Genomic DNA, 27469 nt, shown 5'->3' on the forward strand with positions numbered 1-27469 from the left:
AATTTCAAACTTGGGTTCTCTGGCAAAACCTAAGTACAAACATGATACCTAAATGGTAGAGCGAGCATCACAATGAACACTATCTGTAGGTGTCAAGATTATCTTAACACTAACATGGTTTTGGGAAACTGGGACCTGATCAGATGAAACACTAAAATGTGCAAAGAAAGGGGCCTTCAGAGCCAGGTTTGGGAAACACTGATGTACTCCTTTCCCCACAAATGTACTTGAGTAGAAATACCCAAGAAAATACAACTCCATCAAATTTTTGCCTAATGTGACTAGGTAAATGTAGCTAGTTACTTCTCACCTCTGGATAGATGCAATGTACTAAACACTGAGCTACACAGTACTTTTCCTGCGCTAATCTACCTGATCGAACTCCTGAAGTGCCTAGCTGGTGAGTTGAGCATGGTTACTGATACATGTGTTAAATCAGGTTGGGTAGTGAGGCTCTGTGGAACTAGACTTTCCTTTTTTTCTTTCTTTTTCAGTTTCAGCATATCTTTTATCTTGTGGGTCAGAACAATTGTGCTTTGGAATTCCACATCATATAGCCTATTGTAACACATTTCAGGCACAGAAGCACCCAATACGTTATGTAAACAGATTTCCAGAGTTCAAACCTTCAGGAAATTGTTTGATAAAACATTCTAATGTGGCTAAGTTTCTTTCCCCTGTTTCCCCAACATTAGCATTTTGACAGAACTACTCAATTAACCTGGGAAAAAATGCTGTGGAAATCTGACTGAACGGTGCTCACAATGTCAACCACCAGAGGGCAGCAAACAGCAGAGATTCAGCACAAAGATGCATCGTGGTATGTCTTAGTTAATAACTTGTTATTATTAATATCTGTAGGGAAAAATTGATAAGAGCTTATCTTGACTGTAAATTGCGGTACTTTGAAGGCTTGTAATATACTACATGACCTGTTGCTTACTGTACTGCAGCCTTATTTTATTATGATAAGAAATTAACAAGATTTGTAATGATTTATCCAAATGCCAATTTTATTCCTTTAATCATGGACACATATGACTGCCAGCCAGTGCCAATATTTCAGTCACTTATTTGTTAGACATCTTTAAGCCATTGACAGTTGGGAACTGAACAAGTCCAGCTGGGCCCTCAGCCTAAGTGTTGCCCTCACCACATGGACCGTCTTCTAACACTCCACAATTTTGCATTTCTTTCTACTACACTAGATCACCAATGTAAGATGAAGATGGCTCATTCAGAAACATTTTTAGATGTCATGATTTTTTGTTTTCCACTGTGGTCATGCTGGCTTGACCCAGAAAGCTACCCAGCTGTAGTGTATTCCTTTTGTGTTTTGCTTCTGCTTCAGAGAGCTTTAGACTGAGATTTCTAGTGACATGGGAAGCTCTTTAAATAAGAGGTTAGTGTGTCTGAGAAAGAGGGAGAAAAAAGAAACAGCGTGATGGTTCAGGAAGACTTGGCCTCTAAAAGCACATCCCTTAAGTAAAAATTCTACTCTCCCTTTTGTGGAAATGCTCCAAGAAGAACATTAACCCAGTGTTTCAGGCTGCTCTGTGTACACAATGAGACAGACTGAGAAGGGGTGGATTTGATTCGTCTACTTTTTCCTGAGAGAAAGACTCAGAACTGGCAAGGGACCTGATTCTGGTCATCATACTGACTGGTCCTAGGTTTCCCAAAACACCAAATCTGATAGAGAGAGTGTTTATTGTGATGCTTGCATTACCATTTAAGTATCGTCTTTGTACTAAGATGCATTCAGGAAACTCAGCCTCAATTAGTTAATGGCAACTGAAGGAGGTTATTAGATTTGAAGAATTGAAAAAAATTCTGTAAGAAGGAACGTTTTCACAATAATGCAGAAAAATAGGATTTAAAACAATTTAAAAGCAATCATTCCTCCATATAATATCCTAATCATAAACCTTAATTAAAATATCGACTAAGTGCTTTACATCATTTGCAAAATGCGAAAAAGCAGATCCAGGCACAGGGCACAACATCCCTTACAAGCTAATGAAATTAATGAAGTTAATTAAGTAAGAGAAAGTATCAAATGTATGGAAGCATTTTGTTTGAAACATATACAAACCAAATAAAATAAAAATTAAATATCTAAAAAGTTTAAAATAAATAATGTACATTGCATCAAAGTTTTTTTATTCAATGAAGAAATGAAGGCAAATCTATTTTTCAGAGAATCCTTTTAAGTAGATTAGCTGCACATCCTCATGCGGACTATACATCAATCCATCGCATGAAAGCCCTCCAGCTAAATCCTCCCTACACAAAGTCTCTCTTGAAGGAACAGGCGTGCGTGTATGAGGGAGAGTACAGAAGGATGAGGGAAAGCAATGCAAACGCTCTCTTAGCTCGCATGCGTGGGCTAATGGAAGGATGCGGCACAGAAATCTACAGTATTACTTGCAACCGAGTGAGCTTCAATACTAGACTAACCTGTGGGCAAAAATGGCTTTTGTACTTACATACACAGAGTGATGTGGATTCAACAAAGTTGTGTGGATTTAATATGTACACAGCAAATCCCATCCCATAGTCCCACAGGGTGGATTCAGATATTATGAGCCAACAGGTAATATGGGACAGCATGACAGCATGCAAGGAATTTGTCTTAGTGAGTGCACACATGTACGACATGTAACATACTGAACAGACCACGCAAGCACATAGACTGTTAACAAAGGTTTATCTATGGGACAAATAAAATAAAAATAGAATACATAGAATAAAGAATAGTAAAAAGTCAAGGTGGAAAGAGCTAAAAGATGAATATCTGTACACATGCAGGTCTGAGTAGACATACACTATAAAAACAATGATATACCAGATATTACAGAATGATATGAACAAATTAACATCTGTACAGTTGTGCAAATAAGCATTACCTTACAGAGGAGTTACACTGTAATACAGTAGGGGGTTTGTTAGGTTGAGGTTAAATTTAAAGTGTGATGTGTGCACTGTGGTTAATGAGCACTACAGTTCTGGAAAAAAAGACATTGGCATGTGTGGCTATGCTGGATCTGGTGGTCCTGAATCTTTTACCAGAGGGAAGTGGCTGGAAAAGGTGATGTCCAGGGTGAAAGCGGTCAGCTGGAATTTTGCCGACACGCTTCATCATGGGTATGGGACACGCATGACGTAGGCACTGGACAATAATGCAATTCTTCTGTTGGATTTCACATCATTGGGCATTGGGCCTCATTCACCAAACGTTCTTAGGAAGACATTTCTTCTTAGACCCTACTTATGCAGTTTTCACGATGATTCTGACATTCACCAATGTTTTCTTATTTGAGATTTGTTCTTAGGTAAGAACGGAATCTACACACACTCAAGAGCAACAGTTGAGACTTGAGGTGCGAACAGTTCGGTTTAAAAACACGTCATGAATCTGACGCAGACTTTTTCTTAGGACCTTTCTCAAGAACAAATTTAAGACAAAACTCAGGAATATGTTGGTGAATGGGGCCCATTACCTTCAAAAAGGTTAATACATCGATATGCTTCTTTTCTTAATTTTACCCCCGTCTTTAAAAGTAACGCAGGGCTGAAAATCAGCTGATGATTGCTCGTGTCAGCGTGTCAGGGCTGTAATACTGAATCCACCCTACTCCGCTCCCAGGGTGATCTAAAGAAGTAAATGAACTGTTAGCCCAGTTATGGACTGTCCATTTGCCACTGTGCCCCGCAGCCACAAAGCGCGCACATGACGCGCCTATTTGACGACACTGAAAGATCTTAAAATAACTCTTCAGCGCTGAGAGACGGACTTCAGCACCACTAGGTCGTGGACAGCTCCACTCACTGTGCCTCACTTCACTACTGCGATGGCGCTTTAAACATTTATTATTACCATAATCATTATTATATTTCCATGTCAAACCAGAAAACGTGAATATAAAAAATCTGTGGTTACGAAGCAGCGGGCACCTGTTCGCGCGCGCGCCAATGGAGCTGGAAACGACGGCCAACGCCTCCTTCGTGGCTTTCGATGGAGGAGTTCAGCAGCTAAGCGGCGAGGACACGGCGCTGATCTTGCCCTTCGTGCTCGGCGCCATCTGCGCGGTCGGAATCGGCGGGAACGTCTTGCTGCTCGCCGTGCTGACGCACAACGTGAAAGCGACGGGCGCCTCAGACACGGCGGCGATGCTCGTCAACCTGAGCGCCACGGACCTGCTGCTGCTTGCGCTGTGCGCTCCGGCACGCGCGCTCACGTATCGCAAACGCGCGTGGACCCTCGGGCCTGTGGCCTGCCGGATAACCGAGTGGCTACAGCACGGCTGCTTGGCGGCGAAGGCCTTCACGCTGGCGCTCCTGGGCCGCGCGCGCCACGACCTGCACTCCCGCGTGGAGAGCGACGCGCACTTTAAGCTGAAGCGGACCGTGATGACCGCGGGCGCCGTGTGGACGACGGCGCTCGCCTTTCCCGTCGCTGACATCGTGTTCTCGAATCTGCACGTGAAGGGCAACGTGAGCCTGTGCGTGTCCGAGTTGCCCCCTCACTCCTCCGAGTTCGTGCGCGTGTACGGTAAAGTCCTCCCGCTCGCCGCTTACGCCGTTCCCGTCGTCCTTGCCGCCGTCTGCCACGTGCGGGCCATCTTCAAGAGCCTCCCGAGAGCGCGCGAGGCCAGCGCCGCGCGCCGCGGAGAGATCGCCCTCTCGCTGCTCAGCGTCACGGCGGCCAACGCGCTCGCGCTACTGCCCGAGTGGGGCGCGTGGGCGTGGGCGCGTCACGGCGCACGCGAGGGCTGCGGGCCGCCCGCCGCCTTGCTCGTGCTCGCGGAGGTGTGTATGTACCTGGCTAGCGCGCTCTCTCCCGCCATTCTCCTCAGCACGCTCGTGCCGCTCAGGGAGAGCCTGACGAGCGCATGCGTCCGCGTGGCGGGTCGGCGCGCTGTGAGCAACGCCAAAACGCAGCGTGGGAGCAGCGCGAGCGAAGTGCACGCGGACGCGTTCGGCCGGACTCTGCCGGATCTGGAACATTTCTGGAGCGGACGGCAAAACCCAACAGTGCCGGACAACACTGACCCGTTTCCATGGGAACGACTGGATCAGGGAAGCGCTGAACTCTGAATAAAACGATTTAAAATAGGTGTCAATAAATCATATAAATAAATTATCATTAAAAAGAAATTAGAAGTACATTGTATTTACACTTACTGGATGTCATGTTTGTCTGGCACCTTCATCAGTGGTCAGTTTTTGGGACCGCTGTTGACCAGGTATTATTTGGGTGGTGGAGAATTCTCAGCACAGCAGTGACGCTGACATAGTCTGAAGGTGTCAGTCACATGTCAGTGTGACTACTAGGTTTAGAGTGGTCCACCACTCAAAATATTGCACCAAAAGTGGTTCTGTGGTCAGAAACTGACCACTGATGAGGGGTGAGAATATGACTTCTACAAACTGTGCATCAACAGATGGGCTACAGCCTCTAACACCAGCAAGATGGAGCTATAAGGCAGTGGGTTCTAATAACATGATTGGTGAGTGTAGAGGTTGGAAAATGTTCTCAAAGTTTCTTGAGAAACAGAACGTGTCAGACTGAAGTCCTTCACTTTGAAAACAAAGTGTCTCTGAAGTTGCAGAAGGTGAACCAGCTGACATTTAAATTCAAGAAGCAGAACATTAATTCCAAAGTCTCAAAGATCTGACTGTGTAGATGAGTCTCTCGTTCCTTAACTTTCCCACCTTCATTATTGCCACAACGCGAATGATCAACATTAATGGTAATGTCATTCATATTATTCTCATTGCTGTTAAATGTGTTTGTCCACAGAAAATGAGAGATCCTTGATTTTAATGTCTCAAAGTGCTCAAGCAAAATAATCAGCCAGTCTTCTTTTTGTTTCTCCAACTCAGAGATAATTGCCTATAAATAGATGGTACATATCATCGCTGTCCAAATAAAAACAAGTATCTCCAAAATAGTAGCTTTACAAGAGAGGGCAACAACACTCTTTACTTACAGTGTAAGTTCATATAAAGAGATTACATTCCAGTCAATTCTGGAGCATTTTATGTTGGTCCACTCTTCATGAAAAATGTCATACAGTGTAAAAGGCATCTTCTGTGCTCGAATTAGGTAGAAAAACAAAAATGGGGAAAATGAAAATACATGTTTTTCTTTGGGCAGCAATTAAAACAGTTTAAATGAAAAAGACTATTTTCTGATATGATAAAGATGTTAACAAACAGTCATTGATAATTTAAAGCATGCATTTTCACATCCTGACCCTTCCTCACAGAAGACGCAACATGTTCACTTTTGGCATAAGTGGTGTTGCCAGTTCATTAGTATTTGATCCCATTTCTCTGTGTTGAGCCTCCTAGATTCATCTGTGTATTTAACACTTGCAATATTTGAGACTGTGATTTGTGGACAATAAAATAAGATATTCTTACACATTCTGTTTATTTTTATTCTGCATGTAAACTATGGTCCTCCTTTTTTTTCCAAACGACAGACCGATTTATGTGTGTGTTTAACTTGTGTGAAAGCAGAATGGATGGCTGAGCATAAAAGCCTCTCCCCTGAGGGACACTATGCAGTATCATTCAGTCTCAAAGGCCAGAGTCTGTTGTGCTATTGTTGAAGAGTAGATAATGACCTTTGGCTGTTTTTTGAAAGTGTTTCTTTTTATAGGTCACTTTTCTACTAGTCAGGAGCTCCCTGCTGTAATAAATTCTGACCTTAAAAAAGGAAAGAAAGAAAATGAGCAATGCAGAACTGAGAAAAGCTGCTTACATTGAGAAGTATTTACATGTATGAACGTTTGCTGAGTTTCAGGTGGAAGAACTGGCCTCCACAGAGCCCTGATCTCAACCCCATCCAGCACCTTTGGAATGAATTGGAATGCCTGCTGTGAGTCAGGCTTTATTGCCTAACATCAGTTCCTGACTCCATTAATTCTCTTGTGGCTAAATAGAAGTTGCAGTAGCAAAATGGGTCCAACTCCAAATGCCTATTAATAGGTTTCATAATGAGATCAACATGTGTATATGGATATGATGGTCAATTGTCTACATACTTTGCATACAGACACTAATGTGTGGCCCCATTCTCCAATAAGTGCATCAACTGATTATGGTCTGATATTCAGTTGGCACATTTTACAGATAGATCAGATGAGGGAGTAAGAGAGCTTTCTATCTATCTAGCTATGATTGAATTAGTCAATAAATGAGTCATCAGGGTGTTGGTGCACTAAACATAAATAAACTATTATCAGACACTCAGTTCTCTTTACTCAGAAATTTGTCCATGCATGGTTTTGCTATGTAAGTATAAACAGATAAACTTATTTGCACACTGTCTGATATCTTAGTCACACAAATTTCATTTCTCTCTTTTTCTCTCCCCCCCCTCTCTTTATCTTGCTCTCTCAAACACACACAAAAAGCTTCCCTGAATAGCCAGTTGTAGCTTTAGGGAGATTACCGATTCCTGTTCATATCACCCAGAGAAGAGAGAGAACGCAGCAAAGTTATTGTCAGTTAATGGTCTCTCCCCATTTCTCTCTGTACTCTTCCTTTCTCCTCCTTCTTTACAGTACTGTAAAAGATACACAGGGTTGGAAAACACTGATCAGTGACCCCTGTGTTTTATACTGCATGCAAATGCAGTCACTAGCTTTTTATCAGTTGAAAAATATTGCTAAATTTCGACCTTTTATATCTCAGAGTGAATGCGGAAAAACATACGCATTTGTTACAAGCATTTGTTGCCAGCCTTTCTAAGAAAACAATACAACTTTTACAAAATGCAGCAGCATAGTTCCTAAGAAAAACAAATAAGAGAGCCCATTTCACTCCTATTTTGAAAGAACTGCACATTCTGCCTGTGTGTTTTATGATAGAGTTTAAAGGTCTGCTGCTAGTTTTTAAGGCTCTAAATGACCTATCACCCATTTACATCACAGAATGTATGTCTGTTTATGCTCCTGCATGTGATCTTAGATCTGCAGATACTGGCCTTCTGCAAATACCTTCCGCAAAACAGAAAATGTAGACAGGCCTCTTTTGTTTATTGTGCTTTTAAACTGTGGAACTCAATTGCACTTTCTATTAGACAGTCAAGATCAGTACACACTTAAAAAAAATTAAATGTATCTCTTCAACTAAGTGGTTAATTCAAATTCTACATCTCTTTTGGTATCTTTTTAATTTGATTTGTATCATTGTCCTACATAATTTTAAATTAATACTCACAGTTTCTTTATTATTGATGAGTTGTATCACCTGTCTGTAAAGCACTTTGAGTTGCCACGGGTAAGAAAAGTGTTCACTAAATAAAAGATAATATTATTATTTCATTATTATCCCCTGATTTGTCTGTATTACAGAGCCACACAAAGAATGATTCTCTTGCTGGACCAATCAGATAAGCAATATTGGATTAATACTTATGTAGTTTTACGCTAAACGCATAAATAGAAACTTCAACAAGTGCAATTACATTGTTTAATTATTTTGTGCACAAAATCAACAATATTTTGTATAACTGACAAGCATAAACTTGTGCCAATGTACATAAACACTGAATTAGATACCATATGCTTTAAAATTACCCCAAGTACAAAGTAGCTGCTCAAATAAGAACACTAAAGTTAAGACATTACTGTTATGAGTCATCACTTCCCTCTGGTCTTTTTCTCTTCTCTAGAATCTTCCACAGAAGGTACTGGGTGCGCTGCTCCTCACGGCTACGGTAAAATGAGGCACAGACTTTGCGGCGGAGGCGTCGGGCAAACACCTCCACAAGCAGCATGAAGAAAGCAATGGTCAGGAAGGTACAGATTAAGGTCAGGACAGAGTGTTCTGGTGCAGATAGTGACTGAACACACCCCGGAGGCAGCATCGACACAGTGTAGGGATAATGGCTATTCATTTGTTGAATATCATGGCGAATGAAACCAATGAATGTACCCTTGATCTGAAAATTAGAACAAATAGAACAAATAAGCAATGAAAGTGGAGAACTCCCAAATTTTAACATTCAAAATCCATTTAGACATCGATTCATGAGTGTGTGAAGTGATAATACAGCTGTTTAGAAAGAAATGGCCTACATTCATAAAAGCTGCCAAAGAAGAACCTTCAATGGATGGTTCTTTAAGAAATCATTTTTTCAACTTTAAAGGGCCTCAAACACATAATGCAAAAATTCTATACCAATGAAATGTTTCCCCTATCCAAGCCAGGAACAATTTAAGAGCTTTCAAAAGTCTACCAGTCTATAAGTGTACAGGATGAAGTACATTAATCTTCTGGAAATCTTGTATTGGACAGAGTTGTACAATCAGTGGGAACTAGATTTTTGGCTAGAACTAGGCTTCAGCTGTTTTGGGAAAAAAGGCCATAAATAAGACCATATTGGGTGTTTCGACATTTGCAGATACACACTCATAGCCTTTGCTAATTATCAGGCATATGGTTAGGCTAAATGAATCATGGTCAGAGAAATATGCTTGAGAGCTAGCGAGCTTCTGTAATGGATGCATAACCAGGATTCTATGGGCAAGAAAATAATAATAGGCTACAATACGAAAATAAACTTCTAACTTATAGTTTACAACAATTTCAAAATAAGAAATATTAGATATACTGACTAGATTTAAGGTATTTTTATTTGCCAAGTTACCATTTTTGCAGTATAGTGCAGGCCCACTGGCACCATGGGCCCCAGTGCAATTGCCACCCCCCGCCACCACCCCCCCCCAACCTCCACCCCCCAGAGGAGTCAAACCACTGATTGCATTATAGAAATTGCTGTCTACGGAGGAGTGGTCACTAGGTTTCATAAAATAAGTGAGTATGGTTAATGTTGTACTCACTGTCATCTGAACATGCACAGTAGCCCGAATGTCAGGGATGTCTGAGGTCCATGCCAGGAGCGACTGCAGTGACCTGTATACAAAGTGGTCCAGGCCAAGCATGATCCCACACATCAAGGCATAGATAAGCAGGGCTAGCATCCCCCAGAGACCACGCTTCAGCTCACGAGCGCTCATCCGCACCCCAGAGGTCTTCACCAGCTTCTTCTTGTAGCTCCTGGGCAACGTGACATCACCACTCACTCTCTGCAAAGCCTCCATCAGCTGGTGCGACTGGTACACATTATCATGTTTAATATGTGTCAGGTAGCCCTTCACATAGACCACCGAACTGCCTATCATTAAAACTACGAACAGTGCAGCAATTATCTTCTTGAGAACCTGGGAAACCTGGCCTACTGTGCTGTGTAGCATGGCAAGGTCTGCTTTCACACTTTCAGAAACTTGAGAGAGACTCTTCTCCATGTCCTTTACATCCACGTCACTTTCCAGCTTAAAGAAGTAGTCTCTGCTGCTAATCAAGGGCAAATCAGCCAGCTTGTTCTCAATGTCTCTTAGAGCTTCTTTGGGTACATTGCAGGACTCCAGCACGCTGTGGGTGATGTTGCCTGCACTGCATTTCATCATGTGGAGGCTGCGGGCCATGTTGTTGGTGATGTTGGGCACACAGGAGGTGATGGCATACAGCAGTGCCGTGGACAGGATGATCTTACGACCCTGTTTGGTGCCCAGCGATGGCACAGTCACTGTTATTACACAGCGCACAGGGTGCACCAAGATCAACAGCAGCAGCATCACCAATGCACTCACACCAGTTAAAATACCAGCCACAAAGTGGGTATAGCCCAAACTGAACACCATCCACACAAATAGCAGGGTTGAGATGGTGAATGAGACGAGGATACACAGGAGAATTAGAGTGAGCATCTCACATGCACCTGATGGACAGGGTTTGGAGTAAGCATTCCATACAAAGGGCATTATGAGAGCTAGACGCTGTTTTGCATACAGCCTGAAAAAACAATTCATTTCAAATAAATAAATCAATGCAAAACATTTCCATAAAACCATGAAATAACACACAAACTGGATAATCTCATCAAACCCTCATTATTAACTAGAGAGGGTCGTCAAAGGGGAATTCCAAAATTTCAGCGTAATTCAGTTGTTGCAATGTTAACAAAGTCATTCAGAGTGGTTTCAGGAAAGGTTAATTGTAGAGAAACGTAGTGCTTCAGATATCTTTACAGTGGTGATAAGAACCAGACGTCACAAATAAAAATATCCATTTTATTTTTGCTGTCCAAAGTGACCAGAAAACACTAAGGACACCAGCTCTGATTTGTATATGTAATGGTGATGATTTTCTTTGGCCTGCATGTACCTCTCCACCAAGAAAGGATTTTAAATATGTATATATTTATATATATGTTTTAGGCCAAAATCCTGTCCCAAAGATATTGTAAAGCAAAGTCTCACAATGTTCCAGGCATCATACAGCATATTTATAACCTTTTCATGTAATGATGTTCTGTGATGTTCTTTTAAAGACATTAAATGGTTTGGACATCTAGTTCCTCTCACTGTGAGTAATTCTGAATTCTAGAGTTTCTGTAGAAAGGCTCACTTCACATCATTCCACTCTGAACAATTGTAGAATTCTCCTTTAAGTAGGCGATAAAAACAGGCCTAGGTTAAGCAAAAAGCTCTTCAGGTAAAGACTGTTACTGACCTAAATACTCAGCTAACAACTTTTTTAGCCAAGCTGTGATTTGAACAATAGAAAGTAAAGAACTACCACTTACAAAGAACCTCGGGTTGGGGGTCCTGATTGCACATCCATTTGCTCTCCTTTCTGTTAGGACAGCCATAAAAGGGAAAACAAACATAGACATACAGTGGTGTGTCGGGACAATAGACATTTCTTTGTTCAGAAAAACTGTAATATTATTTATTAAATTAATAAAAATAATATTAATACAATATAAGGTGATTTTATGCATGTGAATGTGTTTGCTTAACCGTGTACAAATATGTCCTCGTAGTATTATTTGTAGTCGTAATCCAGCACCTGGTTTGGCTAATCAGTTCTTCATTTAAATATATCAAGTGTGCTGATGATGGATTTGAACAAGTCTAAGAGATGACTGGAGGCATTGAGGAGAAATCTGGCAACAAATCTGTTTTTCTAACTAGATCACAAGATATCAACTACTTTTTCTTCTTACTTTTGACTGCATTCAAGTTTATTTGAATTTATTTTAATGTTCAAAGGTGTTTTTACAAGCAGGAACACACGTGTTGTCCAGAAAAGGGGTTTTAATCCCTTACATGGCCAGGGCTCGCCGGCTGGTCCAAAGTTTTAGTGAACAATTTTATAAGAATAGCTCAGCCAGCTTGCAAAGAAGTCCCTGTAGTACCTGAATAATAAGACTTAATATGTAATAATAAGCCAGGGATTTCAAGGGGTTAAACAGTTTGTTTGGGTGCCTAAGACTTTTGTACTACAAAGGCCTAGAAATATAACAGAGAAATTAATGTTTTATTTACTTTGCTATTTAAATTTCAACATCTAAACTCCAAATTAAAGAAAATGCATTCCTACCTTAAGTTTTTAGTCTATCCTCAATAATGGTGAAAGGTTAAAAATATTCAGAATTGCAATACAAAATGCAAAATGCACCATGCAGCGCAGATGAGTACAAATGTCTATTAGTAAGTGAATGTGGCTCTTTATGTGTGTATGCCTGTTCAACACCTACTTCCTCGTTTATCGTCTAAATTCTTAATCACGAAAGCACTCTATGTCTCTCTCTCTCTCTCTCTCTCTCTCTCTCTCTCTCTCTCTCTCTCTCAAGATAGAAGAGGCAATATCACTATTAAAATACAAGTACATGACATCTTTACAGTGATACAGAAATGTTTGATGATGATGATGATGATATTCTAAAAACAGTTTTAACACCACAAATAAAACATATTTCGTCTTAACTCCTTGCAAAACACAGGACAAACATATGTAATACATCATAAGTATAGTAGGAAACTGGAGCTGTCGTAAGGACTGAATTCCTTAAGGAGGTCCTGCTAAATAAATGCTGTGAGAGCTGTATTAGCTATAGGTCAGCTGAGACAGGCAGACAGCAGCCTGCAGCCATACTTAGTAATCCAGCTAGTTCAACACTGACATCTACTGGCCTTAAGTAGGACAAACAACATGCAGAAGCAATATTTGTAAAGCAGCATTTTACCATGTTAGAAGTGTAGTCAAGATCCGAGACGTCTTAAATACTGCCAATTGTGAAAAACTTGCTTGTACATGCTTTTGTGTCAACTCATTTGGATTACTGTAATGCTCCTTTATCTGTGTTTTCGGAGAGCTCTATTACTCATATAGAGAGGGTACAAAATGCACACATCGTGACCCGTATCAGAATTAGGGAACATATTACTCCTATCCTTCTTCTTGATCCAGTGTACCTCAGTGAATTCATATATCTCTGCAAGAGCTCTCAGATCAATTAATAAAGATGAGATGGAGTTGTTTTTTTTCCAGATGATCTGACAGCTCTTGATGATTTGGGCACATTTGAGAATAGACTCAACACTTTTCTTTTTTGTTTAGCTTTACGTGTTTGACTCCTACCAGACAGTTACCTTTCAACACATGTCAGTAAAGATACTACTCACACACACACACACACACACACACACACAGAGAGAGACAAACGTGCAGCACATATAAACACAAATATGGGTGCGACTGGCTTATCAAGCTTTATAACTCCTGTGTTTTTAAACGTTATATTGCCCAGACGTTTTTATACCAGAACCTTTGAACCACGATTCAAAGAAGACCATTTAAATGTACGCTTGTGTTCACGATTACTCATATATATATATATATATATATATATATATATATATATATATATATACACATACATACATCATCTAAAGCGCTTATCCTTCTGGGTCACGGTGGAGTGCTGGAGCCTATCCCAGCTGTCATTGGGCGGAAGGCAGGATACACCCTGGACAGGTTGCCAGTCCATCGCAGGGCAGACAGACAGACATACACATTCACTTAGGGGCAATTTTAGCATGTCCAATTGGCCTGACTGCATGTCTTTGGACTGTGGGAGGAAACCAGAATCTGTGGGAGAATCAGCTCTACATGACAGAGAGAACTGTCAATCCATCAACTAGCATGCCATGGCTAGCATCCACCCATTTATATGCCACAAAGTGTTTTTGTATTTTTAATTGCACTTCTTTTAGAATTAAAAAGCCTTTATAATAGCATGGCCACATCACATTGTATTGTTACTAAGAAGAGTGTCATGGAGATTCAAATTTTGTAGATAATTTTGAACCTCATTCCATAGACCACCTTCTACATAAATCTTTTCACCCCTACCAATAGCACTTTCTATTTTTTCTATTATTACCTTTCTATTATCACTTTCTATCGATTTTACATCGCTTTACAATCTATTGATTTTTATCAATTTCTTTATTTGTGTACTCATTTATATGGAATGCTTAAAGACCTAAGACCTTTACGGTTTAATATTGATCAGTTAAATCCATGTTCATCGCTTTGCCATGATTAAAACATTTGATTTCTCGATTACTAGTCAAAATAATCGCTAAATAAATAATCGATCCGATCACTATAATCGATAGTGACAGCCCTAAACATAAAACATTGATGTCTCGTGTTGTGCTTTGGTCCCGTGTGACATAAAATAGATTTAGTTTAAGTGAAACTATGACAGGAATAGTAAGCATAGTTCTATTTTTTTTTAACTGAAAATCTCATTTTTGCTCATTTTGTTGGGTTTGTACCCCAGCGTAACCTCCTCCAATGTTACGACCCCTAACGTCGCGCGCCGGTGAGGTGAGGCCGCTCTCAGCTCTCAGTGCGCAGCTGCGGAAGAGCGCGGAGCGAAAGTAAAGTCGAGTCTGCTTTGGCTAGAAGTTCCTCGACTCGCTGCGGATTTGAAGGTATGTCCCAGCCTGTCTTTCTTCACAGTACACATACAGTCGCTTTACGCTCTATTGGTAGCTCGACATGTCAGATTTGTTCCTCTGAGCTTCTTGTGTTCGTCTCTGCGCTGAACACCACGGTATACACCATTACTGCCTCCTCTTCTATTCGACGTGCATGCATTTGGTTGAAACATGGCTGGAGCACGACAGGAACAACAAAGCACGGTTAGTTTGTTTTGGAGACAGATTTAAACGCGCTTAAAATTGAGCAATTTAGTGTTATGTGGGCTCAGTGCTTCTTTTTTTGGCTGCAGTCAGAGCTTCCATGTTCTTCCTGCTGTAGGTAATGCGATCGTTGCACTGTACAGCTGTAGTCTCTGTTGTACTGGTTACGAATACAGCCTGTTTTGCCTGTTTTGCCTTTTAAAGCAGAGCGCAAAGAATGCACAGTGACCTATAGGCGTCCAGAGGACATGTCTCTTGCGCAGGTGGGCTCCTTTCTGCCCTTGATAAGTTCCTCGCGCTCCGAATAATAAATAACTGACTATGCTGTTTGCCCAGAGCTACTTGAGAAGTAATTAAAGTGTGTGGATAGTTTACATACTTCAAAAAATGGTTCTTTAAGGGTTATTTAGAACCATTAATTCTATATAGAAATCTGTCTAGCACCAAAAAGGGTTCTTCCATTTTTTTTCCCCCACATTGACATTGTAACAATAGCAGAACCCTTTTTGGTGCTGTATAGAAACATGCTCAAACATTTCCATATATAATACATTCTCCATCAACCTGAAGAACCATTTCACTATGCAAAGAACCATTTAAGCATGAAATGGTTCTGTATAGAACTTATGGTTCTAAATACAACCAATTTAATAAAGAACTCTTGAAGATCTTTTTTAAGAGTGTAGGCGTATAGAGGACATATGTCCTGCACAGGTGGGCTCCTTTCTGCCCTTGAAAAGTTCCCCGAACTCCAAATAATAAATAACGCAGCGATCTGTCATCTGACTGGGCCGCTTTCCACAAGTTATTTGAGAAGTAATTAAAGCGTGTGGATAGTCTACGCTTGGACCTGAGCCAGAAGAGGACACCTCCTTGTCTGTCCAGGTTTAGGTTGGTTCACGAGAGAGTGAACGTGCCTGCATGTGCCTTCCAGGTCTGATAAGTGTGCACGTCAGAGAGACTTTGTTTATTAGCGTCTTAACCTCCAAGAGTGACCCCTGTTAAATGCTCTTTCAGTGCTTTATGCAATGTGTGTGATTGTATTGGTGGGTGTGTTCAGGTGGGTGTGTATGAGGAAGAGCGAGAGTGTTTGTGTTAGAGTGACTGAGTTTGAAGGGCAGGGCGGTCAGAGCCCACTGTTCCATCTGACTGACAATCCTAACAGATTAAACTAGCTGAGCTGTTGTTTAAGTACAAACAGAGTAGGGCTTTGGCCGTCTTCATTTGACTTCAGCTGTTCCTGCTGTGATGTGATATTACACCAAGATTGGCAATAATGCTCGATTTGGTTGCTTGTAAGAAGATTTTCATAGCGGCACGAATATAAAAGCGCACACATACATGCCCAGGTTTCTGTGTGAAGTTAACAAACCATGGCACATGGCAACATGACAATATTTATCTTTAGTGTGATAAAAAATGGTCACAATATGCAACAGTATGCTTTCCTGAGTATATCGTGGCTATCATCAGTGCTTAAAAACACTTCCCATCTGCATTTTTGATTCGAGAGCATAAGTGGTCCTGTTTAATTGGATTTAAATGTTGAATACAGATCTTTAGATTTGTATTATTTTTTTTTATCTTTTCTTAGAAGTGGCACTACTTTGTCTGTTCAAACTTCTCAGGGAAAAAACAAATATAATGACGCATCTTGTCAGGATCAGGATATGACATTTTTCCATTTCACCCACCTCTAGTGCATATGGTAATAGAAAACTGGTTATAATCTGCTCAAGCCAAACTGTAATGAGCCACAGTTCAGTTCATTGCAAAACAAAAATCTCTGCTAACCTGAAAACATGTTGTCAGTCACAAAATGTTGAGTTTGAACTTTTTGGCAGTTTTGTGTGTTGTAGTATAACAAGACAGAAAGGTTAAAAAAAGAGTCTGTAATACTGCATAAACTCCTGTTGGCTTTTGTACTTTTTCTGTCTACAGTAGGCCTTTGCTCAGAGCTAAGTCTGGAGATCATTAATTGGTTACTACCTGGGTAATGTCCAGGTCCTTACAGCTGAGATCATGTCACTGAGATCCTTATGAATGTTGGTTTGCTGCCTTTCAAGGTCACTGTATTGCACTATATTTGACTGTGTTGTAGACATGTGTGGGTGTAGTTTGAAACCATTTGTTTGGCCACAGCCATAGTATAACTGCAATGACTCAAAATGCTAAATAGGCCTTAGTATAATTTACAAATAAACTTTATTAACTGAGATGCACAGCTGCTACATCCTGTAGGTAGGTAAGACATCATAATATATGGGCTGAATGACAAAAGAAGGGTAGACAGCAAAAAGCATTGCACAGATGGTGGATTGCAACTATATTATGTGTCAGTGTAATTTTAATGAAGTGTGCAGCCAGTAACTTATGTATTAAGTCCGGTGGAAGCTTCCTGGCCTTCATGTAAAAGCAGGGGAATTTCAGGGGAATCGTCCATGAGATGATGCAACCAGTTGATTAAGACAGTTAGGCTGTCATGCAGTGGTTTCACATCTTGAAGGAAGTTTGTCTCATACGGGTTTTCTTTTAGAGGAAATGAATGTGACTTGGACTAGTACTGTGCAATCATCTTATGTGGTTTGCATTGTCTTTTTTGTCCGTGGTTTGTAATGTTGTTTTTTTCAGTAAATCAAAAGTGAAACTGTAGAATTTCCCAAAGCATCAGCACCTTCATTTTCACTTTCTAGGGGAAGATTCTCTCACCTAGCACAGAGGAGGCAGCCATTCTAGTGAAAGGCAGTGATTGCACTACATCATACCATCAAGATGCTCTGTCAAATCATTACAGTATTATTGTTGAACAGAAGTTGCTAATGTGCTGAAATCTGACAACTGATGAAACTTGTCCCACATGGATGTTTAAGTGAATTATCTTGTTTTCTTCTCCTCTTTCATCAGAGAGCCGAGGAAAAAAGAGTCACATCCAGAAAATACAAACCTGTGCTGACTGTTTTGGTTAAAGGTACTAATATTCACTTATTACAAATGCTTTACACTTCCATTCTGTCAGCACCTGCTCAAACATCTTCTCTTCCTCTCTCCATGTCAGTGTGAAGATGACGTACGCGAGTGACAAGCTGTATAATGAGGTCATAAAGAGGATGATGGCTCGTTTGGCTTCACTAGTCAAAGTGAGAGAAATCATTCCGTACTTGCCCTGCCTCACACTTACTGATCGGGTAATAGTCCTCTTTTACAACTTTAAAGAATGCTTCTGATAAAGTGCTAGCAGTATGCATCACCTCTGAACAATGTGCTATTTCAACCACTATCCTGTTTGATCTTGCAGGAGGAGATTGAGGCTAAGAGAGAAAATGCAGGAAACTATAGTGCTATGATATTGCTGCTGGATTGCCTGCGCAGACGAGAGAACTGGCCTGAAGAGTTCATTGCTGCACTGAGGGATTGTGAGCATTTGGCTCTGGCTGATGAGATCGGCAATGCTTATGACAGAATAAGGGGAATCAACAGTAAGACATTTTCCCATATTATTCAAACTGTTCAATAATATTAAGGAAAATTAAATGTACATTTATTGCACCAGACAGGAGTTTTTTACAGCCATGTACAGCACTGTGCAGAAGTCAGAGACCAATCTTTCATTAACTTAACTTCCAGTCAGAACAGCTATTAGATACAAGTTATTAATATTTTGGTGTCAAAAAAACAGGAAACTTAGTTTCCAACACTAATATCAAATTGAACAGTGTTTAAATGTTACACACTTTACTTTAGTGCATCTGCTGCCACTTTATCTCTTCCATCATTCCAACCTTAAAACCAAATTATGGCTATGTCCTCTCAGTAAAAGGTGTCATTCACATTGTGTTCCCCTTCAAGGAGACACTAACATTCACACAAGCAGCTACTGCTACCCAAACACAACTTAGCTGCCTTGAAGATTAGATGTAAGCTTGCATTAAGAAGGGGAGAGTCAAAGGAACAGGAGTGAAAAACAGGAGTTACCAAAACTGGAGTTCAAAAGATCTATAAAAATAGAGAAATGAGACTAATAACCATGCAAGACCTTGTAGACCACCAAAACTGTCACCAAGAGATAAACAGCACTTAAAGCTTTCATCTTTGAGAGAGAGGAGAAAATCAAGCTCCACTTTTGCTTCAGATCAGAATAAAATCCACAGATGTTTCTGTCCATCCTTCCACTGTGAGAAGACAGCTCAACACTATGAGACTGAAAGCATGTGTAGCTGTGAAGAGGCTGTTACTGAGAAAAGGAAATAGACTAAAAAGAGGAACATTTGCACACAAAAACTGGACATCTGAGATGTAGAGTAATGTGTTATGGATGGATGTGTCTAAATTTGTTGTTGGGATTAACTGAATCATGACAAGCAGAAAATGCCATCGACTTTTATGGCTGATTTCTGTGAAAACTGAAAGCAAGTCTCCTGAAAAGAATGGAAACTGTGAAAAGGCATAGAGTAGACACACTTAGTACTAAAAATGTTATTATATTTAGTTTGTTGAGTCGTCTGTGTAATGTTCTGTTAAATATTTTCTGCTTTTTTTCTTGATGCTGAAAAATTTGGTAACTTGACCTAACGGCTGTTTTGACTGGAAATTAAACCAATTAAAAGATGGTCTCTGACTTGTACACAGTCCTGTACGTGTAACTAATGTGTTATGTTTAATAAAGAGTTCCACCATTCTTGGTGCCCCTTGCACTGAATAGTTTTACAGGTTTTTTCCCTGCTCTAACACAACTAACTCAGCACAAAAATTGGCTATTAATGAACTAATGATATGAAACAGGTGTGTTACAATAGGGAAACATAAAACCATGCAGTGCAAGGCGAAACACTGGTCTAGTATTTTCAAATTTCTTCTTTAACATACAGTAAATGTTTTCTCTTTTTTTCCCCCATCTTTAGCTCAGAGGACAGCCCCTGCAGCTGTTGCTTCTGCTTCAGGTCCAGCTTCTGCTACAGGTCCAGCTCCTGCTGTTAGCGCTGCTGTTGCTACCGCCTCTCCTCCTGCTCCTGTCCCTGTCCCTGTCACCACTTCTGCTGCTACTCCATCTCCAGCTCAATCTCCAGCAACAACAGTTACCACAGCAACAATCCACAATGCCCCCCACTCCATCCCTCCCTTGCTGACCCCTTCTCCAGGGGAGGCCCCAGCTCAGGCAGCTGCTCCTGTCCCTGTCCACTCTCCCCCAGAGTCCCTTCCCAGCATAGCTGCCCCAGGCCCTGCAGAACCACCTGCTACAGTTCCAACTCGAGACGCTTCAGCGGCCCCTCCTCGTGAACCAGCCCAGCCTTCTGAACCCTCACCCCTAGTGTCAACTCCCCAAGCAGAGCCTCCTTCTCCAGTCTCTGCTTCCAAGGTGACCCCCTCTATTAAGCAAAATGAAGTCTCTTTTAACCCTGGAGTAACACCCTCCTTAGACTCCTCTGATGACTTGACTCTCACGGCTGTTTCCGAAGCATCCTCAGCTGCTGCTACTTCCCTTTCTACTAACACTGTAACCACTTCCCCATCCCAGCCCAACACACTCAGCACCTCTTGCCAGCCTCCTGCTTCACATGAGGAGAGCAAAATACCACTGGCAGTTGCTGAGAGCTCCACCTCTGTGAAGCATCCCATTCAAGACACCAGTCCTCCAGAGAACGAGACTGTCTTAGAACAGAACTCAAACACCAACGCAACTGTCAGTCAGGTAATACACTCACTTACCAGTATAAGAAGATTAACCTTCTTAACCTTAAACTGCAAGCTTATTATTTAACAACTACTGTAAATTATTTGGTAACTAATTTGCAGCTAATATACAAGATATATAGTTGTGATTGGAACTGAATGGGGACCCATGTATGACCCCTTACAGTTTAACCTCCTTGTAAAAAGTAATTTGACCTACGACATGAAAAGATCACAACATGACAAAGCATAAAATTTAAAGATTTTTATGAGCTTGCCCTGAGAGAATAAAAACTAGTGCAAAGACATAAACAAAATGTTTACTTGTAATTCCTTCATACTGTGATGTGTGTTTTGTAACTGGAGCAGACTGCGTCCAATAACCTCAACAGTAGCATCCTACTTTTTTTTGTGGCAGGATAGTGTTGTTTCTATGATCTTGTTGGTATGGTACTAATGTGGAGTGGTGTGGAGGCTACTCTTCTGATGCAGCGGCAAAAACTTGTTGATTTTGATATTGTCGAAGTGAACATATCCCTTTGTGCTGTAAAACCATTTTATTAGAAAAGAAAAGGAAACAAGAACAGTTATTCCTGTCTGAAGCGGTTATGTGATGGAGCTAAGTTGAAGGCAGTGTGGATTGAACACATGGTGGTACTCAGATAAAGATTTCTGTACTTACATATAAGACAATTCATCAAACATGTTGTGCATCCATGATGTACCAACCTCTTATCATTTAGCATTTTTCTTGTCATTCGATAATTTAAAGTGCTTTCAACTTGTGAATTCTCAGGCATCTCTGCTCTTTTAGTCATAATGGCCATGTAGAGAGTGGTGCAGTTTGTGGCGAGGTGATGTGGCAAGCCTGGCGTGAATTTATGATGCATTCTGAAAAAATTTATGATGCCTTTGCTGATGAAATTTATTTTAGGCTACAGTTTTTATGGCTTAAAAAAGACTAAGCTTCCAAATACTAAATAGAGAACTGAATATTATAACGACAACTATGCGAGTGTTTGAAATATTCAGACAAGCCCTAAGAAATTCATTATTAGCATGTAATATTTGCGTTCTGCAGCATATTAACCAATCCTTACTTTATTTTATCTGCAGTTTTTGGAGACAGTACAGACCACAGTGTTGCAAAACTCCCAGGCTCCGGCAGCATCTCCAGAAACAGCACAGGTTTTACCTTCAGCATCTAATGATGCAGTTGCCGGTCTCCTGTCCCATACAGCTGCAATACACGAGGAGTATTTCAGCAAGCCTGGCACTCTAATGGAGCCCTCCTTGGAAAGTTATGATGATCTCCAGATCAGCCGTCCCCCAACAGTGACCGCAGGCTCTTCACCAGTGCAACCAATCAGACCTGCACCTGTGTCCAGACACCCGCAGCCCGAGGAACAATCAGAGGAGCCCTGCTCAGTCACTTCTAATGAATTAATGTTCAGCCGTTCCACCGCAGGGATCACCAGCTCTTCCATAACGCAAGACTCCCAGCACTCTCCCCCTGAGCATGTGGAAGTACCAACAGAGCCTGTTCCAGTATCTGATCTCACAGCTGCTGCTGAAAATCTAGTTCCACACTCTACTCCAGAGGAAAACAGCTTTCCAGAAGGAGATGCTGCTTTCTCTCATAATCAGCCAGTGGAGGACCATTATGAGTCTTTCTCTCAGAGTTTGCAGGCAGAGCCAGGGACATTGGTGAATGTTGTCCAGGTTTCTGAGGAGCCATCAATTCTAAATCTCAATGGACAGCCTCCAAGCATGATTGGTATTTCAGTTCGCCCAAATAATAAAGAAGTAAACCTAAACCGCGCTACCCAAGCTGAGAGTCCTCTTCAGTCTGTCGTGTCTGAAGATCAGCCTAAAACCCTGCAGAACCAGGGCATCGCACAGTGCACACAGAGAAATGAGGGTCATGCCAGTCCTGCTGCCACTTCTACATACCAGGAGTTGGGATTCAATTCTTCAAGGCTGATGAACCCCCCTAAATCAGAGCAGAGAGAAGAGGCAGAAAAGTCCCAAGGAGTGCTGTCCCAACTTCAGCGTGACCCACGCCTTATTGCAGCTACAGCAGCTGTTGGCGTGGCTATCTTGGCCATGGCCTGGAAGCTCAAGCACTAACACGGGAGCGGGACTGCATACCAACTTCTAACTGTATGCCACCACTGCTGCCTTGATAAAGCAACGAAGTATCTTAACTTAAGGCTGCCCCTTGGTACAGACCACTGTGGTCGTGTCGTCATTTTGTAGTCGGCGCCATGCTCTTATGGCCATATTAGGAACTCCGGGTCTATGCTCCATGTCTCTATGGCCAGAATGTATAGGGTTTTCCAAAAAAAATCGCCTCTTTTGCACCCTGTGTTAAATAAAAAATGTGCAGAACTGAAACGTTTTGTCCTGTGCACTTTTTTTTCCCCGAATACCGCTGGATCCTCCGAATTACAAGGTCGTAAAGAGCTATAATACTAGTATTGCTACACGTGAGCTAAAGCTACTACGCATCAATTTGATGTCACTAAGCTACACAAACCTAAGGCAGGCTATGGCTGTGATACTTTATCGAAATGTTCTGCTGTAGCGCATATTTACGTGTATACCCGTAAATAAAACCTCTAGGTAAGATATTTTGATAGGCTAAAACAACTTGTCAAAAAATACTACCAGTGTTAAAACTACGAGGCTGAATTTAGCTTCTTTTTCCATCAGCTTCTTGTTTTAATGCTCCCGTTCCACCTTAAACGGTGCAGCAGCTGTGACTAGCTATCACGAACATAAGCAAACAAGACAAAATACTGACCTGTTAGTTCGGTGAAATAGCAAACATAAGTTCATGTTACTCAGCTGTTAAGTGGAAATAGAGAAACCTCCTCATATCATGACTTTCAACCTTCCATGAAGCTAAAGTCAGCTTTTTCGCCGGCTGCTTGTTTGAATTTTCCCGTTCCACCTTAAATGGCGCAGCAGTTCAGAACGTGACTGCTGCACCGTTTAAGGTGGAACGAGAAAAAAAGTCGAGTCGAATGTCCTCAGAAAATGTTTCCAGCATTAAAGTAATAATTAGGATATTCTGAGAGCTACTGGACTAGCCTGAGTGCAGGTACGTTTGTAGATCTTTCTGTAGATCAGTCGTGTTTCAGTGAGCATCAGATGAAGAACAGAGAACTGCAGGAAAACCTGCTGATTTCTTTCTGACTTCGTTTAATCTGCCCTCAGTCTGAACATGGAAATGTACGCTACCAAAACCCGCTTAAGGAGACTGTCAGTCTAATGGCGTCATTCAGTGCGCAGTAGCTTTAGCTCACATGTAGCAATACTCATATTTCACCTCGTTAACAACCTCATAATTCAGAGGATCCAGTGGTATTCGAGAGAAAAATGTTCACAGGACAAAACGTATCGGGTTCTGAACCTTTTTATTTAACACAGGGTGCGATAGAGGTGATTTTTGAAAACCCCCATTCATTCTGGCCATAGAAAAATGGAGCTTAGACCCGGAGTTCCTAACATGGGCATAACGAGGACTACAGAATGATGCACAACTACAGTAGTCTATATTGCAGCCATGTTTTATTTATATTATATTTGATCAATAACTGACCAAGTTTTGTGATAAGTGATTTCCGGAAATCAGTCCTGTACCTGTTAAGATCAAGCAGAGATCCTAATTATTATTATTAGGATTAGACACATGCATCATGCAGTCAGCTTCGTCTCTACTGCTTCACAAAACCTCCACTTTTTATGACTCTTGTTGCACTGACGCTACATTGTACACTGTTGATTAACCTGTAAATGTTATTCAGGGAACCTTCTTTTCAGAAATGATTAGTTTTTTCTCATTATATCTAATTCATGGGGAAGGGACTGTGCTCATGTAAAACTCCATGTAGAACCATTAGGTGTCCTTATAGAGAAAAACATGTAGAGTTAAGAAGTACCTGTGAACTTTGCCCCAAAATGTCTTATGTCAGCATGAATTATTTAGAGCATGAAGACAGATAGTAGATAATAGCTCTTGCAGCTGTGCAGCACTTAACTGAATTTGATTGAGGATGCAACAGTTTTCTCAAAGACACTTTATTGTGATATATATATATATATATATATATATATATGATCATGGTCTTCCCTTCTCTACCTCCTCTTGCAATTCACCTGTGTCCTCTTATCCATCACTTCCAATTAATACAATCCTGATGTTTCCTTTGGGCCTTTGCAAAATCGTTTTTGAGATGGTGCTAACGTTAGCACTAACCCTAATGCTAAGCATATGTAGCCAATGCTTTGTTCCTAGTTCCCTCAATATCATCATTAAACATCATAACTGTAAGCTCATGTGCCCTAGCTCTCTCTCTTTGTGAAGTTCAAGAATGTATATAATATTATAATTATATTGGCTTTGTTTTATTTGTGCTTCACATCATGGTTGGTGCCAAGTTGTGATTTACCAGTGTAGTATCATGGTATTAGATCTTTACAGTGCACAGAGCCAAGTTTAAATGGAAATGATCATTTGGTGTGCAAAATTGTGTTTTGCATTTTAATGTTTTTACCCTGAACTTGCCTTACAAGCCCCAAGAAGAACTTTTCCAGAACTCTTTATTGTAAATGGCAGAGACTCTGTAGAATAGTGGAAACCTTTTTGGTGTTGACCTTTGTTGCAGACATTGTTGCAGACAGACCTAAGTGTATTAGCTGTGTAACCGCATGGTGGTAAACAGCATCTGTTTATCTCAGTGTGCTACACTATTTTGATAATGTCTAATTAGTGTCTAGAACTCTTCAGGATGTGATGTTAATAATCAACATCATAGATCTTGATACATTTTCAGTGCATTATACTTGTAAAGAAATGGATACGAGCCAAGTATGAGTCAGATTATATTATTATGTGTAGAGGTAATACTGTGTGTGGTGTTTGTCAACCTTTCCAAAGGAAAGGTCTTTATTAAGTGTTAAGAGTTTGTGTTTTCGAAAAAGTTGGGACACTGTGCAAAATATAAATAAAAACAGTGCAATAATGTATAAATTATTTAGACCGTAAATTTCACTGAAAATAGTACAAAGACAACACATTAAATGTTTAAACTTTGAATTTTTTATTGTTTTTTGTAAAATACATGCTGATTTTGAATGTGATGCCAGCAACACATTTCAAAAAAGTTGGGACAGGGGCATGTTTACCACGCATTGCATCACCTCTTCTTTTAATAACACTCTATAAACATTTGTGAACTGAGGAGACCAATTGCAGTAGTTAAGTTTTGTAAGTAAAATGTTTTCCCATTCTTGCTTGATAAAGGATTCAACTGCTTAAAGGTTTGGGGTCTCCTTTAATGTATTTTTCATTTCATAATGTGCCAAATGTTTTCAATGAGTGACAGGACTGGACTACAGGCCGGCCAGTTTAGCACCCAAACGCTTTTACTGTGGAGCCATGCTGTTGTAATACGTACAGAATGTGGTTTGGCATTGTCTTGCTGAAATAAGCATGGCCTTCCTTGAAAAAGACATAATCTGTATGGTAGCGTATGTTGCTCCAAAACCTGTATGTGTAGTTCAGCATTAACAATGCCTTCACAGGTGTGTAAGTCACTTATGTCATGTGCAATAAAGCTCCCCGTACCTTCACAGATGCTGGCTTTGGAACTGTTCGCAGAAAACTCACCCATCTTTAGCCCAGACAACGCGGCGTCCGTAATTTCAAAAAATAATTTTAAGTTTCGATTTGTCGGACCACAGGTCACTCCACTTCACCTCAGTCCATCTTAAATGAGCTCTGGCCCTGAGAATGCGGTGGCGTTTCTGAATCCTAGAGTAGAATTTTAACTTGCATTTGTGGATGCAGCAATGAACTGTGGTCACAGACAATGGTTGTTGATTGGTTGAATGGTTGATTTCCACCACAGACTCTTGTCTGTTTTTAATGCAGTGCCACCTGAGGGCCTGAAGATCACAGCCAGCTAGTAATGGTTTTTGGTACAAATAGTCTTTCACAGAGTGGTGAACCCCTCCCCATCTTTACTTCTGAAAGACTCAGCCTCTTTGGGATGCTCTTTTCATACCCAATCATGTTACTGACGTGTTCCCAATTAACATAATTAGTTGTGAGATGTTCCACCATGTGTTTTTTTTTTAGAATTACACCGCTTTACCTGTCTTTTGTTGCCCCATCCCAACTTTTTTGAAAGGTTCACATTTGATATGTTGTTTTTTTACTATTTTCAATTAAATATAGGGTTTAAATAATTTGCACATTATTGTATTCTGTTTTTATTTACATTTTACACAGCGTCCCAACTTTTTGGAAACGGAGTTGTAGCAGAAAGTGTCCTTATAGAGTTGTTTTAAAATTGCCCTGACCTTAGACTTAAGTGTTTTAATAATTATAGTATGGACTAAATTCGCTATGCTGTTACCATTCAGACACAATCTACCAATTTCTATAGCTTATGTAAATATTTAAACTTGAAGCACTTTAAAATGGGAACTGCTGTTTCTTCAGGTAGAGTCATGCTTGAGCTTTTATGTTTTATCCTTGCATGTAGGCTAAATTTCATATGCATTTGCCTATTTCTTTCTGAAACTCTTGTAATTGCCGAAAAATTGTCCATCAAATAAAAACGGTATTTTGGGAAATATGATATGTGTCTGTTAAATGAACAAAAACACAAATGGGGGAAAAAATGTTCTATTTCAAGACGTGAAAA

The 27469-nt window shown here is 40.6% G+C and overlaps 3 protein-coding genes across 4 annotated transcripts; 2 read left to right on the forward strand and 1 right to left on the reverse strand.

Moving 5' to 3' along the window:
- Positions 1–3975: 3975 nt before the first annotated feature.
- LOC118810033 (G-protein coupled receptor 151) lies at positions 3976–5100 on the forward strand. The gene has a single exon (XM_036573551.1). It carries the CDS (start codon positions 3976–3978, stop codon positions 5098–5100), a length of 1125 nt encoding a protein of 374 aa, XP_036429444.1.
- A 3430-nt stretch (positions 5101–8530) lies between these two features.
- LOC118810034 (osteoclast stimulatory transmembrane protein-like) lies at positions 8531–10844 on the reverse strand. The gene is made up of 2 exons (XM_036573552.1): positions 9864–10844; positions 8531–8863 (listed from the first exon to the last, which is right to left on the reverse strand). Exons 1-2 carry the CDS (start codon positions 10842–10844, stop codon positions 8651–8653), a joined length of 1194 nt encoding a protein of 397 aa, XP_036429445.1. The 3' UTR covers positions 8531–8650.
- Positions 10845–14772: 3928 nt separating this feature from the next.
- On the forward strand, positions 14773–23691 carry mavs (mitochondrial antiviral signaling protein). 2 transcript variants are annotated; one of them, XM_036573955.1, is made up of 6 exons: positions 14773–14873; positions 17988–18051; positions 18139–18268; positions 18379–18559; positions 19982–20769; positions 21867–23691. In XM_036573955.1, exons 3-6 carry the CDS (start codon positions 18146–18148, stop codon positions 22878–22880), a joined length of 2106 nt encoding a protein of 701 aa, XP_036429848.1. In that variant the 5' UTR covers positions 14773–14873; positions 17988–18051; positions 18139–18145; the 3' UTR covers positions 22881–23691. The 2 variants fall into 2 exon arrangements, with proteins under 2 accessions (XP_036429848.1, XP_036429849.1); XM_036573956.1 differs by lacking the exon at positions 14773–14873 and adding an exon at positions 14881–15083.
- The last annotated feature ends 3778 nt before the right edge of the window (positions 23692–27469 follow it).

The sequence above is a fragment of the Colossoma macropomum genome, unplaced genomic scaffold, assembly GCF_904425465.1.
Source record: "Colossoma macropomum unplaced genomic scaffold, Colossoma_macropomum, whole genome shotgun sequence".
Lineage (NCBI taxonomy): Eukaryota > Metazoa > Chordata > Actinopteri > Characiformes > Serrasalmidae > Colossoma > Colossoma macropomum.

Bases quoted from the DNA above. Each gene is read 5' to 3' on its own strand.
- LOC118810033 (XM_036573551.1), top strand. From the start codon at position 3,976: ATGGAGCTGGAAACGACGGCCAACGCCTCCTTCGTGGCTTTCGATGGA.
- LOC118810034 (XM_036573552.1), bottom strand. From the start codon at position 10,844: ATGCCCTTTGTATGGAATGCTTACTCCAAACCCTGTCCATCAGGTGCA. The intron at 8,864-9,863 runs GTGAGTACAACA...GGGTGTGTTCAG, and splicing joins CTGTGCATGTTCAGATGACA to TCACTATCTGCACCAGAACA.
- mavs (XM_036573955.1), top strand. From the start codon at position 18,146: ATGACGTACGCGAGTGACAAGCTGTATAATGAGGTCATAAAGAGGATG. The intron at 18,269-18,378 runs GTAATAGTCCTC...TTGATCTTGCAG, and splicing joins GCCTCACACTTACTGATCGG to GAGGAGATTGAGGCTAAGAG. The intron at 18,560-19,981 runs GTAAGACATTTT...CCCCATCTTTAG, and splicing joins CAGAATAAGGGGAATCAACA to CTCAGAGGACAGCCCCTGCA.